At 45.7% G+C, this 15591-nt stretch overlaps 1 protein-coding gene across 1 annotated transcript in view; it reads left to right on the forward strand.

Moving 5' to 3' along the window:
• Positions 1-2739, forward strand: part of BAG3 (BCL2 associated athanogene 3) — a 39734-nt gene extending 36995 nt beyond the window's left edge. Inside the window, exon 4 of the mRNA XM_029610523.1 lies at positions 1551-2739. Within this exon, the coding sequence (XP_029466383.1) occupies positions 1551-2228 (678 nt within the window). The 3' untranslated portion in view covers positions 2229-2739. The remainder of the gene's footprint in view (positions 1-1550) is intronic.
• Positions 2740-15591: the final 12852 nt, after the last annotated feature.

A 15591-nucleotide genomic window follows, 5' to 3' on the forward strand; every position in this document is an offset into this window, starting at 1 on the left:
GAGCCATTTTAGACCTAATTCTTAGTGGAACACAGGATTTGGTGCTAGAGAAGTTTTGGGGGCCACATAATGCCATCAAACTTTACTTAATGTTCTCCTTCCAGTCATTTAGTCAGTTTTCAATTCTAGCATTAAACTTTCAAACAGGGAGACTTTGATAATTGAAAGGTACAAAGGTTGAGTCTACATCAGATGTGGTCATTGTTTAAAAATACCATCTTGGAAGCCCGGTCCAGATGTGTTCCAGACATTAAAAAAAAAAAGTGGAAGGAAAGCCAAACTGCATGGTTTAAGGCTCCAGAGAGGTAGAATCAGGAATAACATGTGACCATAAGTCTTCATGGAAAGGTTGTTGGAGATGGTGGAGGTAAAAGCAGAATTAAAGAGAACATAAGATGCGCACAGAGGATCTGTTGCAAAGAAGGGAGGGGGAATATCAAAGATCAAGTGAGGCTTACACATTGCATCAGGAAGGAAATTGGCCAGGCTGGATGAGCCTTAGAAGATGATAGCAGCGAAGGACCTTTGATTTATACCAGTTGTGCATGAGTAGCAGGGATTGTTGGACCAGCCCTTGAAACCTCGGGGAGTTCAGTTGAGCCTGTGAGTACCACCTAGTGACAGAGTGAAGAGTAGCAATAGCAGTAGTCCGAGTCCTGGCTATTTGTGCTGTTTAAGGAATGGGATAGTGAGAGCAGGCATGATGATGGTGTTTACGAATGAGATTAGCTGCATGTAATCACACATACCAGTCAGAGGATACTACTTTTGGGCTATGGACAACATAGAAAAGAAGGGTAGAACAGTCTAATGCAGATTCTATCTCATTGCTGGATGTGACATCCTGTCAGAAGGCACAACCAGGGGGCACTGCTTAGTCTTTGGAAACTGTAAGCATAACACTGATATTCCCAAAAACCCATTAGGAGAGAAAATAAGTTGTGATCACATGAGACATCCCTATTCCAACAGACAGGAAGACTGACATTAGAAAACTGGATATTGGGTGAAGGAGAAAAACACAAGAATGGCATTGTTAGATGTCCATACTCAGCAATTCTGCACTTTGTATGGAGAAGGAGAAGATAGATAAGTACCGAGAAGTGCAATCAGAGACCAAGAAAATGTGACAGAAAGCTAGTGGCACCCAATAAAAGTGGAACCGCCTATAAACATGATACCAGAAGGAGGCACATACTAAGGACATGAGCAATAAATGTGAGAGATTGAGATCCTTCCTAACACACCTTACGAAGGAGGTTCATTCTTGTCAAGGTGTGCACACCACAAATCCATTTAGAGATACTACTTGGGGGCAGTCAGAAGGGGTTTTGTTTTCTTGGTTTATTTGTAGAGACCCTGAGATTCCAGAACAATGAGAAAACAGTCTTGTGTTTGTTCCTAAAATAAGAGGTTTCTTGTTTCTCTGTGTTCTTGTGCTTCCTAAACTGTAAATGCGTACATTTGTAGGATAATCGGGTTGATTATAACTCAATGTAACTGTGCCTTAAGATTAATCACTAAAACCTTTTTGTTTTGTTTTTCTTCAGTCCTCCCAGCAGCAAGCATCAGCCCACCAAGGGTCACCACCACAGCCTTCACTTCAGAGCAGACCCAGTTCTAGTGCAGTCGAACCTCCTCCTCCAGTTGAAGTATTTCACAGGGACATGGAACTTAAGCAACCATTGCAGAGTCCTCAGGAGACGGGCGAAGAGCCGGACAGAAAGCTTTCTCCTGTCAAGAGCGTCCCTTTAGAGGAGAAACCCCTTTCTGAAGAAGCCGTTCCACCACAAAGCACTGACCCAGAAGCAGGCCAGGCAGAAAAGCATCCTGGTGTCGCCCAGGTGGAGAGGGTTCTGGAAAGAGTGCAAGCCCTAGAGCAAGCTGTTAGTGCTTTCCAGGGTAGGAAAAATGACAAGAAATACCTGATGCTGGAAGAGTATCTGACCAAGGAGCTGCTGGTGCTGGACTCTGTAGACCCTGAGGGCAGAGCAGATGTACGTCAGGCCAGGAAAGATGGTGTCAGGAAAGTCCAGAACATTCTGGAAAGATTGGAGCAGCAAGCAGTAGACGGCCCAGAGCCTGACTCACAAGAAGCCTTGGAGGCTGATACAATGAAAGACAAAAGCTGTAAAGCCAGCGAGGACACCGGAATGGAAGCTAGAGCAGACCGGGTTCCCGCTCAGGCTAGCACAAGTAGCACTGCTGTAAACCCTACTGAACCATAGGCTCCTTCTACAGCATAGCATGTACCAAAGAGATCAGACGTCTTTAGGGCCTGGGTTTTAAGTGACTTAAGTTGCATGTGTTTCCAGAGCTTTGCAGCAGTGGGATTTACACAACAGGAACATTTTGGCAAAGCATTGACTCTTTTTTTTTTTTTTTTTTTTTTTTTTTTTTTTTTTTTTGTTGGTGAAATGGGAAATTTTTGAAAGAGCAAAAGAACCCACCAAGCGTGTGCTAAGAAACCCGGCTTTCTCCTCCTGTTGTGGATTCTTCACTCTTCCATCCTTGTGTGCTGTACGACCGTGCTCTGTCTCCAAGAGACTTTTGTATAAGTGAACCTGGCCCTGCTCAGGGCTGCAGCCTTAAGCCACTCTTCGCAAGAGGTTTTCACTTTTCACAGTTATGCACTTTATGAAATGATCCCTATAAAAGTGTGTCGGAACAAAAGCGTATTTATATTGGGTGTGCAGATTTTTAGTATATTTTGGCAGGGAAATAAAACAGATAAATCTGTCTTGGTCTCTCTGGTTTGTGAGCTGTTGAAGTCTGGTCTGTGCTGTGATGGATGGTTTGATATTTGGTGGTGGTGAAAGACGCTACATGTAGCAGGTAGAAAACCATCTTTGTAAATGTAGGCTATCCTTATAACAAACTAAAATCTTCTGTCCCTGTCTCCCCCGCCACGGACTGCAGCCACTTTGCTCCTGTTCCAAGCCCTGCTTCTTTCCCAGCAGTTTGTTGTAAAGGAGCGCACTGCTCTTCTGTGTTCAGAAAGTCATTTGGACTGCTGGAGCTCTCCTCACCTTTTCAATGTATGCTTTTGCTACTGGCGGCAGGAGGACAGGCTGTTCCACGCTAGGTCCAGTTCAATAGCACCAAACTAGTATAGACACCGTGAGGCTTCTATCAAGTGAAGGTAACTCTTTCAGCAAAAAAAAAAAGCATTACAAAAACATCTCTGAGGACAAGCAGGTTGGCAGTCTTCCCAAGTAGATGACAAAATCCGATGGAACCTGGCACAGAACCTTTTTATCTCAGCGCTTTTAGACCTGCCCGTGCTTACAAAGGGGTCCCTTGAGTCTCATCTTTTCCACAGAGCCTCGCTCTCCCTGGGTTCTTATCCATGCAGGAGTCACTTCATTGTAGGGCCGTGTGATCTTTTTCTTCCCTTTAGTCATTCGTAAGTTTTTCCTTTTTTCAGTGCCTGTGCAATGGTGCAGAGGCATCATCAACCATTCATCAGTCATAGGGCAATCATCTAGTCATTTGATTTTTGTATTGCTTATTTTTCACCCACTTCCCTGAATGAAGAAGCCTGCCAGCAACTTCAAAAGAAAGCCCCTTGTGTGACATGGTGTCGGGCATCCTGGTAATAGCTGTGTCCAGTTCTTGGAGGTGAGTCACAACATCGGAGTGTGGTCTCTGTACCCCTTGGAGGCATAGATCCTAGCTAGACCTAATGGAAAAGCACTTTGTGCACCATAAGACCAGCCCATCAGAGGCACTGGCAAATGGACCCAGGAGCTGTATCAGATGCTGGTGTTGCATTGGCATTGAGAGGGTATCGAGTATTAGGAAGACCAGGGAGCCAGCAGGTTGTCTCTTATGCCACCTGATGGCAAAAGCTGCTGTTTCTTCAGTTCCAGAATTGAGGCGTTAGGATGCCAAGCATCAAGAGAAGCAAAGAAGTATCAGTCTCTGCATGCAGCAGGAACACTCCACCTGCTACCACAAAACCTTCCCATAGAGAGGAGCTCATTCTCAATCCATTCCCAGGAGTTGCAGCAGTCTCCCAGGGATCCAGGTGTCTGTCATCGACATGTGTTCTTGGTAACTAGAAGTATAGTTTCCCCTCCTGCCTCCCAACCTGTGCTGGCATCAGCAATCTTTGAGGAGAAGCTGGATAGGAATATCCAGCAGGCCTTTGACATGGTCATGCAGAGCATCAATGTGCCAGCATTGACAGCATTGGTCAATATAGATCAATGTCAAACTGGTGCTGGAAGCCCCACAGCTGCCTTGTAAGTTCCCAAAGGGGAACCAACATCAATGTGTGCAGCATTGATTATGATTTTCAGACCACTATGGTGGAGACTTCCCTGAGATGCAGGAACTCCTTAGGGTCTAGGTCTCAACAGGCAGGTGTTCACCTCTCTGTAGGTAATGTCTGTTTGCTGGTCAGGCAAGCTGGATCCTTAAACTGACTAGTATGTCGGGGGCCAGGATTGAGTGGCTACAGAGCTGGGGCTTTCTCTGAAGATGAGGAATCAACAGGTCTCCCCTTCACACCCTCTTCCTAAGAAAGGAGAATGTCTGTCTGAAGACTTCTTCACCAGGTTTGCCCAGAAAATGGCCAAGGCCATTCCACTTGGTTTACTTCAGAGGAGTAAACCAAAAACAAGATGCTGGACGTTCTCCAGTTTGTGGAGCCTCCTAAAGAGATTGGCAATCCTAGTGCACAAAATCCTTTAGAAGGTACAGATAAGGATGTAGAGAACTCCCTTTCTGCGACTCCCATTAAAAAGATGGATGCAATTTGGTCCTAAATGTATTGGACAACTCTTTTGTGGGTGGAAAGTCAGCCTCCTTAAAGGTTTAACTAATTTAATCTATGGGGCTATTCAGATAACAATTCTTTGAAACCAGAAACTTGGGAGTGATTTTAGACTCAAAATGAACGTTCAAAGAACAAATAAAGCATGATGCTGATAGAATTCTATAAACTTAGGTTGTTGAGACCTTTGAAGAATCTTGTCGAAAGAACCTTTCAGATCATAAAAACATAAGATATGCCATATTGGATCAGGTCAAGGGTCCAATGAGCACAACATCCTGTTTCCAACAATGGGCGTCCCAAGTATCTGGCAAGTACCCAAACATTAATTAGATCTCAAGCTACCTAATGCTGGTAACAAGCAGTGGCTATTCCCGGTTGATTAATAGCAGTTTATGGACTCCTTCTCCAGGAACTTATCCAAACCTTTTTTAAACCCAGCTGCACTAACTTCTTTAACTATATCCTCTGGCAGTAAATTCCAGAGCTTAATTGTGCATTAAGTGAAATTTTTCTGTTTTAAATGTGCTATTTGCAAACTTCACGGAGTACACCCTAGTCCTATTATCTGAGAATAACAAATTTACATTTACCCATTCAAGTTCTTTCATGATTTTGTAAACCTCTACCATATCCCCCCTCAGCCATCTTTTCTCCAAGCTGAACAGCCCTAACCTCTTTAGCAGTTTTTCATAGGGAGCCGTTTCATGCCCTTTATCATTTTGGTCGCCCTTCTCAGTACTTTCTCTGTTAGTTAGTTAGTTATTTATTTATTTAAAAGTCTTCTATACCGATGTTAGTCAAAACATCACCTCGGTTTACATGGAACAAAAGCAACGGAAATTACAAGTAACAGGGTAAGGGGTACAAAAAACCATAAGGAGAGCAGAGAAGCATAGGAACAAACAACAAGTGAACTATAATGTCATAAGAACAGGTCTTTGTTTATACATTGATGTAATAGTTTCTATGTAGGATTGCCAAAATTAAATTTGGGTATTATAGTTAATACAAAACAGAGCTGCATGGCTACTATTGGGCATTAGATCCATAGAGCATATATTTCTCCAAGGACAAGCAGAATGGTAGTCCTTACACATAGGTGACATCAGATGGAGCCTGCAACTATCCACATGGGTTCCCTCTTCAGTCTTATATCATAGAATTTGCGAAAAATAAAATAAACCTAAAGAAACCCAACTCCACAGGGTGACAGGCAGGTTTAGTGAGGACTAACATCCTGCTGTCTTTGGAGAACACCTGTTACAGGTAAGCAATTCTATCCAATGACAAGCAGGATGGTAATCCTCACACATGGCTGAATATGTAGTTGCAGGCTGCTCCCAAACAAAGTGCACAGCAATTAACAGGTGCAAACATGCACAACATCTGGTGCTGGGAGAGCCTGCACCTGAACCAGGGCCCAAGGTAGAAAGGGTTGGGTTTATGGCTGGAAAAGATTAGAGTACTGATTGACTGAAACGACTGTCACTTCGACCAGAGAACTCCAAGTCACCGCCCTGCAGATCTCGTGCACGGGAACCGCACGCAAGTGAGCTACCGAAGCAGACATGGCTCACACCGAATGAGCTTTGACATGGCCTTCAAGTTGTAGTCCCGCTTGAGTGTAGCAGAAAGCAATATCGGTCTGTTTGGATACTACTACTTCCAACCTGTTCTTGTCAAAGGAGACAAAGTTGTGTGGACTGGCGGCAAGACATCATCTGGTCCAGGTAAACGCCTAGGGCCCTTTCACAGTCTAAAGTGTGCAGGACACGCTCACCTTGGTGGGAGGCCCAAGTGCATGGCTGGAGCTTATCACTGTCCCACATGATTATAAGCGCTAGACATGCAATTGGGTCTTTTTATATGTTAGTCCTTCCTGCTCTGTGGAATGTTCTTCTAGGCTTAGTTGTGAAAGGAGACAAATCTAAAGTTTTAGAAAGTAAAGGCCATGTAGTTCAACTCAGTTTGTATAAACAAACTATTCAGATTCTATGTGATCATGTTTAATTTGTTTTACTGTATTTTCTTTTTATCATGGAATGTACATTGTGTAATCCACTCTGAGCAATGGATTGGCAGAAGTGAAATAAAAAGTAAATCTCATCCAAAAGGATTCCAGCTTTGAAAGGATAGCTACCACCACAATCTCATTTGCTGAATTGGCTTCAGAGGTCCAAGAGGAGTAGGACCCATTCCTCTGGGCAGCTGGGGAAGGATTCTAGGACCTTTGATTATTCCTTCGGAAGAAGGTCTTTCAGGGAGCTATGTGGCTGTTAAGCATGGCCTCCTATTAGCTCTTCATTGACCAATACTTGAGTGACATTCTGAAGCAGCTCCAGGATGCAGCAGAGCAAAAGTAGCCTGATGTTTAGGCACTAATGGATAAGAGGAGTGTGGAAACCACATGGTCCAATCACAATGATTTTTTAAATTGCATCAATGAGTCTCTGCAGGGAGAAGTGGTGGCCATGGATTTGCCTGGCTGCAGGCTGTAGACCTCTGATCTGAAGTCCAGGAAAGACTCACTGAGAGGCCATGTACAGAAAAGAATCTCTTTGAAGATAGGGTTAAGGAAGCAGTGGTTCTACTTAGAACACTTCGCCACTTCAGCAGCTTTCTACAGCCATTCCAGAATCGCCGTCTATCGCTCGGAGGAACCAGAGTACGCAGCTGAGGTGTGTTTTCCTCAACAGGAGGGATCCCTTAGCCACAGCCAGCACCCTAGCCACAACTTGTGATGGTGCTTAAGTGGATCATGCAGCGTATAACCCAAATTCTGGTACCTGTGGCAGAGGACCACCTGCTTGGGGGTAGGCTGCGGTTTTACATAAAATGTTGGTCTAGTATCAGTTCAGGCAAACTGATTGGATGCCCTCTCAAATCTGCCAAACCCTGCTTGGAGAAGTTCAGCATCAGGAACTGCTGCATAAAGAGCTCTAATGCAGTCCAGCCTGTTCAACCAGAGAAAAGTGGTGGTGCTTTTCAATCAAAGTACTTACTGCTAGAGGAACTCTGCCCTATCCTAAAGGGAAGATCCTTGAATAAATTCCAAAAAAGAAAATTTCATGATGGCTATCTTGGGCACTTTGATTCTCAAACAGTTGCAGGCATGCTTGTGAGGTGAGAGAGGCCAAAAGACTGTCTTTCAAAATATAGAAGGAGGATTCAAAAGAAGGAAACAGTATAAGCAGTGACAAGTTAGATGCAAAGGGAAGGCAAAGCCAGAATTTGAAAAGATGCTTGCTGTGGAAGCAAAACTCGTAAAAAAAACTTTTTCATGTACATTTGAAGCAAAAGGTTTGTAAGGAAGTCAGCTGGACTATTAGATAAGCAAGGGGTAAAAGAGGCTCTAAGGGAGGTCAAGGCCATAGAGAATAAACACATTCTTTGCTTTGGTTTTGAGGAAGATGTACATTGTATACTCATGAAAAAAGTGATATTTAAAGTTAACTATTCAGAAGAACTGAAACAAACCTAGAAGATATAATAGGGCAAATTGACAGTCTAAAGAGTAGCCAATCACCTGGACCAGCTGGTATACAGCCCAGAGTACTGAAAAATTAAATTTCAGACCTACTGTTAACTGATTTTAATGTTCTCACAGGACAAGCAGGATGGTAGTCCTCACATATGGGTGACATCACAGGATGGAGCCCAATCACGGAAAACTTCTGTCAAAGTTTCCAGAACTTTGATTGGCCCCTACTGGGCATGCCCTGCATGGCACCAACCCTGCAGCCAGCAGGGGTCCCCCCTCTGTCTTCTTTTTTCTGTGCAGCAGTAGCCTCGTGGTTAAGGAGCTCTGCAGAGATTCCTGAAAGGAATTTTCCTCACGGAATTACTAAAAGTTAATTTGCCCCACAGGGGTCCCTCCTCTAACTTTTTCAAGCCACAGTACTCCAGTAAGTTTTTACCCATTTTTCCGTCTATTACAGTCTAGTTTGGCCCTCGCGGCCTATTGGCAGTCGACTGTACCGCGGCTCAATGTTTTGCCATGGCATCAGGGTTCTGTTGGGTGCTGGAATGTAATCACACCGTGTCCATCACAGACCCCCATAAAGTCTGTGTAATGTGTCTTGGACGAGAGCACGATGACCTGAGCTGCACCAAATGTGCCCTAATAACACCAAAAGGTCGCAAGGCCAGAATGGAGAAGATGGAACTTCTCTTCTGTGCTCAAACTCCGACTCAGGCCATTGCATCAACATAGTCAGAACCGTCACAGTCAACTTCGCGCTAGCATCGTCCACCGGCCGGTGACCGGCATCGACGACATCTCGGCCTTCGATGCTCTCTTCTCCCCCTCGGGACCGAGGGGTTCATAGACAAACATCGCCACCGGCATAGAAAGTCTCGGACCATTGACCCCGCCATCATCTGAGCTGCCGTCTAAGAAACCCCGTCCAGAAAAGGCACCGACCTTTTCGGCGACCAGGTCACAGAGGCAACCCTCCCCGGATAGGGCATCGGGAGCCGTGACTCCACCTTTAACGGTGGTCCCTCCGGCTATGCCTCTGCCTCTTTCTTCTGTTCCGGAGCCGGGGCTGCTTGCTCCAGGTCTCTGAGAAGAACTGGACGGGATGGTTCAGGAGGCCATTGACAAGGCGAAGCAACAACTCCAGGTTCCTCCGATACGGTACCGACTGCGGAACCGATCACGACCAGATTCCTGCAGCGTTGGCACCACTGCTCTCCAGGATGGAAGCACTCATTGTCGCTTTTCCACTGATGGACCCTGGGTCACCAATGGCGCCGGTGGCCTCCACGCTCACTCTGTCATCGGGAGAAGAAACACCGTTTCGCATTCCTCTTTCGGGAGTTCTGCCTCAACGATACGTCCATCACCACCGATCCAACATCAGTGCCACTGAGCCATCCATCGATGCCGGTGCCTCCGATTATTCCTTCAATTCTTCGGAGCCTAGACCAGGACCTTCAGCTATCCCACCATCTCATCCCCTCTCTACATCCTAGAGGGGCAGGTGCTGATCCCTAAGATACCTGGACTGATGATTCCTTACCAGACACCGATGATTTGCCTTCACCGCCTTCATCCACTGAAAGTAGAAAGTGTTCTCCTCCAGAGGACCTTTCCTTTATAAATTTTGTGAAGGAGATCTCTGAATTGGTTCCCTTCCACTTGCAGACTGAACAGGATGATAGGCATCAGATGATAGTTGCTCCAATTCCTGGATGCTCCCAAGGTACTAACCTCCATCCCTATCCACCAGGTTCTTCTGGTTCTCGAAGAAGAACTGGGAACATCCTGGCTCCATTGCTCCAGTCCACAGAAAAGCTGACACTACCTATTTGGTGCAGTCAGCTCCGGGCTTTCAGAAACCACAATTGGATCACCAATCTGTAGTGGTAGAATCTGCACAGAAGAGAGCAAAGAGGTCAAAGCCTCACACTTCTTTTCCCCCTGACAAGGAACAGAAGTTTCTAGATGCCATTAGTTGCCAAGTCTTCCAAGGATCAATGCTCATTTCCCGAATTGCCGCTTATCAGCTTTTTATGACCCAATATACCAGGGTCATTTTTAAGTAGATACAAGACTTGACGGACTCCCTGCCTCAGCAATTTCAAGATCAGCTCCAAACCCTAGTAAACAAGGGTTTTGAGGCAGGCAAGCATGAGATCAGATCATCTTATATCTTTGATACTGCTACTAGGGTATCTGCAGCTGCTATTTCGGCGAGAAGGTGGGCCTGGCTCAAGTCTTCTGACCTTCACCCTGAGGTACAAGACAGGTTATCCGACCTGCCTTGTGTAGGAGATAATCTGTTTGGCGAACAGATTCAACAGACGGTAGTGGAACCTAAGGACCATCATGAGACCCTAAGACAGCTCTCTGATGCCTTCTGACTATTCTTCTAAACAGCCCTTCAGAAAGGACTCTAAAAAGTCATTCTTCCGCCTGAAGAAGTCCTACCCGCCCCCAACCAGATCCCCTGCCACGAGACCTTTTCAAAAAGCACAGTCTCATCAAACACGTAAACAAAAACCACAAGCAGCTCCTCCTCCAGGGCCTGCTTCAGGTTTTTTATTTCTACCTAGAGAGCAGCAGCCAGATTCCACTGCCTCACGTACCAGTGGGAGGTCGATTGTGCCACTTCCACAACATATGGCACTCAATCACCTCAGACCAATGGGTACTGGGGATAATTGCTCAGGGTTACCATCTGAACTTTCTCTCCATTCCACCGGACTCCCCACCTCTACAGACGTGGAGAACATCCAATCACTCCATCCTTCTGGAACAGGAGGTCTCCCTCCTCCTCCAGTCCAGTGCAATAGAACCAGTACCCTATTCTCAGCATGGCCTTGGGTTCTAGTCCCGGTACTTTCTAATCCCCAAAAAATCGGGAGGCGTTCGTCCTATTCTGGATCTATGGGCCCTAAACAAATACCTGCAGCGAGAGAAGTTCAAGATGGTAGCCTTAGGCTCGCTTCTTCGTCTTCTGCAAAGAAGAGACTGGCTCTGCTCTCTGGGCCTCCAGGAAGCATACAATCATATTGCGATAACTCCATCTCAATCCTGAGGTTTCTAGTAGGCCCCAAGCACTATCAATACCAAGAGCTTCCATTCGGCCTAGCATCTGTGGCACGAGTCTTCACAAAAGGCCTCGTAGTAGTTGTAGCCTTCCTCGTGACCCAAGGTGATCACGTCTACCCCTATCTAGACGACTGGTTAATCAGGGCTCCCACTCAACAAGCTGCTCTGTTGTCCCTCAATCTAACCTTACACACTCTAATTTCATTAGGATTTCTAGTCAACTATGACAAATCCTACTTAGTTCCATCTGAAACCTTGTCGTTCATTGGGGCAAACTTGGACACCTTGCAGGCAAAGGCTTTTCTGCCTCGACAGCAAGCTCTCACTCTCGTGTCTCTTGCACAGCAGCTGCAGTCTCAGCACTCCATGACTGCACACCACTTTCTCATCCTCCTGGGACACATGGCATTCTCAGTTCAGGTCACACCAATGGCCCGTTTGGCCATGAGAGTCATGCAGTGGACTATAAGGTCTCAATGGACTCAAAGCATTCAGCCCCTGTTGACCATTGTCCACGTAACTGACTCACTCCGTCAGTCTCTAGACTGGTGGAAAAATCAGATCAATCTCCTCCACGGCTTGCCCTTTCAGGCTCCAAACACTCAATTAATTCTCACCACCGATGCTTCCAACCTTGGATCGGGAGCCCATGTGGCCGATCTGCAGACACAAGGCTCTTGGTCTCCAGAGGAAGCCAAACACCAAATAAATTTCCTGGAGCTTCGAGCAATCAGATATGCTCTCAGGGCATTTCAGGATTGCCTCTCAAAGTTATCCTGATCCAGATGGACAACCAGGTGCCCATGTGGTACATCACAAACAGGGAGGCACGGGCTCTTTCCTTCTGTGTCAGGAAGCTGCACAGATTTGGGCAGAAGCTCTCTCCCATTCGATGTACCTCAGGGCCACCTACTTGCCAGGAGTGGACAATATGTTGGCAGACAAGCTGAGTCACATCTTTCAACCGCACGCCTGGTCTTTCAACCCCTCGGTGGTGAACTCCATCTTCCAACAATTGGGATATCCTCAGATAGACCTCTTTGTGTCCCCTCAAAACCGCAAAGTAGAGAAATTCTGCTCTCTCATTCGCAGCAAACACTCTCAGCCCAGTGACGCATTCTCTCTCTCTCGTGGGCAACCGGTCTACTCTATGCATTCCCTTCACTTCCTCTTCTCTTGAAGACTCTCTTGACGTTACGTCATGACAAGGGAACCATGATCCTGATAGCACCTCACTGGCCACGCCAAGTGTGGTTTCCAATACTGCAGGATCTCTCCAGTCGCAGGCGCATTCCCTTGGGAAAGGACCAGCTTCTGATCGCTCAAAACGACGGGTGCCTACGCCATCCCAATCTTCATGCCTTGTCCCTGACAGCATGGATGTTGAAAGGTTAATCCTTCAGCCACTTAACCTTTCTGAACCAGTTTCCTGTGTCTTGATTGCTTCATGGAAGCCTTCAAAGAGAAAAGCTTACTCTTACACATGGGAAAAGGTTCATATCATGGTGCTCTTCTCAGTCCCTTGACCCCTTTTCCTGTCCAATCACGAAGTTTTTGGACTATCTCTGGCATTTCAGAGTCAGGTCTAAAGACTTCTTCCATCAGAATGCATGTTAGTGCGATAGCCGCCTTCCATAAAGGTATCGGGGATGTTCCTATATCAGTACAACCCCTTGTAACACGTTTTCTGAAAGGCTTGCTTCACCTCAAGCCTCCACCACGTCCTCCGGCCCCTTCTTGGGACCTCAGCCTGGTTTTGGGTCGGCTCATGAAATCACCATTCGAGCCTCTTCACTCCTGTGATCTTCGCTATCTCACATGGAAAGTGATTTTCCTTCTGGCAATCACTTCAGCTCACAGAGTTAGAGAATTACAGGCCCTAGTTACCTATCCGCCTTACACTAAACTTCTGCAGGACCGGGCGGTACTCCGCACTCACCCTAAGTTCTTGCCTAAGGTAGTATCGGAGTTTCACATTAATCAATCCATTATACTACCTACCTTCTTTCCCAGGCCCCATTCCAGTCCAGGAGAGTAGGCTCTGCATACCCTTGCCCATAAACGGGCTCTAGCTTTCTACCTAAACCGTACAGCTGCCCACAGAGAAAGCACTCAGTTGTTTGTCTCTTTCCACCCTAACAAGTTCGGGAAGCTTGTGGGTAAGCAGGCTCTCTCCTCCTAGTTAGCGGACTGCATATCCTTTTGCTATCAGCAAGGAGGCATTCCGCTTCAAGACCGTGTTAAAGCACACTCTGTGAGGGCCATGGCAACTTCAGTAGTACACCTACGATCGGTGCTGCCACCTGGAATTCTCTCCACACCTTTGCAGCCCATTATTGCTTGGACAAAGCCGGAAGACAAGATTCCATGTTCGGCCAGTCTGTCCTTTGTAACCTGTTTACAACATGACTTACCAACACTCTTCCGCCTACCCAGTGGGGTTCAGGATGTCCTCTACCAAATTCCACCCCAGTTATTGTGCCCATTGCATGCCTTTGGGTACATTTGGTGCATGTTCGGACATCCTCGGCTCGGTACTCACCCATAGGTGAGGACTGCCATCCTGCTTGTCCTGTGAGAAAGCAAATGGTGCTTACCTGTAACAGGTGTTCTCACTGGACAGCAGGATGTTGGTCCTCACGAAACCCGCCCGGCGGTGTTGGGTTTGTAACGTTTTATTTTATTTTTCGGCACTGCCTGTAGCTTTTAAACAAGACTGAAGGGGGACCCCTGCTGGCTGCAGGGTTGGTGCCATGCTGGGCATGCCCAGTAGAGGCCAGTCAAAGTTCTGGAAACTTTGACGGACGTTTTCCGTGAGTGGGCTCCATCCTGTGATGTCACCCATGTGTGAGGACTACCATCCTGCTGTCCTGTGAGAACACCTGTTACAGGTAAGCAACATTTGCTGTACTTTACAGATTACTGTCATATCTAAAGATTGGAGGATGCTCAATAGAACGCTAATTAAAAAAAAAAAAAAAAGAAGTAAATCCAGGAAACTACAGACGGGCGCACCTGAATTTGGTGCTTGGAAAAATGGTTGAAACTATTCGAACAAAATTACTGAACCTATAGGCAGTCATAGTTTAATGGGACAAAGCTAACATTGCTTTAGCCAAGGGTGATCTTGCCTCACCTGTCTACTTTTTTTTTTTTTGGGTTTGGTTTGGATAAAGGCAAAAAAATACAAAACAGACAAGAGCCAATTGGATCCACATGAAAATAACATACACAAGAAAAGGAATCTACCAAAATGTATCAAACACACTTTACCACTCACAATTGTTGTTTTTCAAGCATTGTTTGATCTCTAACTGATAATGCAAAAGAATCATATACAAAACATTAATATAAAAAATGTTATCTGCAAGAAATTAATAGTGACTGCATCATTAAGCCTGACCCCGTGCCTTATAAATTCAAAAGGCCTTCCGGACTACTCAATCATCGGCGGTACCATAAGAGTCTTATCAATCTCCAATTTTTGTCCACAATTCCATTCTCTGTGTTTTTGTTTCTTTTAATTTTGTTGAAGGGTTTAATGAAAAAAATATATATATTATTACCAAATCTCTCACATTTTTTCATTAAACCCTTCAACAAAATTAAAAGAAACAAAAACACAGAGAATGGAATTGTGGACAAAAATTGGAGATTGATAAGACTCTTATGGTACCGCCGAAGATTGAGTAGTCCGGACGGCCTTTTGAATTTATAAGGCACGGTGGTTCTCTAAGGGCTGCCGTATAGATATGAAGAAAGGGGTAGGTGGAGGTAAATTAAAAAGAGCAGCAGTTACTACCCTTATCCCATTACCATGCATGATTTTGATGCAATTGCAACATCACGCTCCACTTCAATCAGATTCAAACCACAGCCAGGGCTGGACCCTGACACTTACAGTCCTGATACACAGACATTGGGTGGGGGGACGAGGGGAGTGCCGGACTGCTTCTAAGGTTAAGCCCAACAGCAAAGCCTTATCTGAATGATCAACGCTGCGTGCCCTGTAACAATGTCATGAGCAGTAGTTTTGTTACGGGTTTGGCAGTTGCTTAGTTTTGATTGTAAATATTACTGCCCTTAACATAAGGCTTGGGGTTAATCTGCACGGAGCAGCAGTTACTACCATAAGAAGCTCGCTGCGCAAACTGAATGGATCATGTTGATATTTTCTGCTTTCATTACGATGTTACTATCAGGCCAGTCCAAGTGTTGAGCGCAACAGAATATTTTAACGAGGTGTCAC

This window comes from Rhinatrema bivittatum, chromosome 7, assembly GCF_901001135.1.
Source record: "Rhinatrema bivittatum chromosome 7, aRhiBiv1.1, whole genome shotgun sequence".
In the NCBI taxonomy this organism is placed as follows: Eukaryota; Metazoa; Chordata; class Amphibia; order Gymnophiona; family Rhinatrematidae; genus Rhinatrema; species Rhinatrema bivittatum.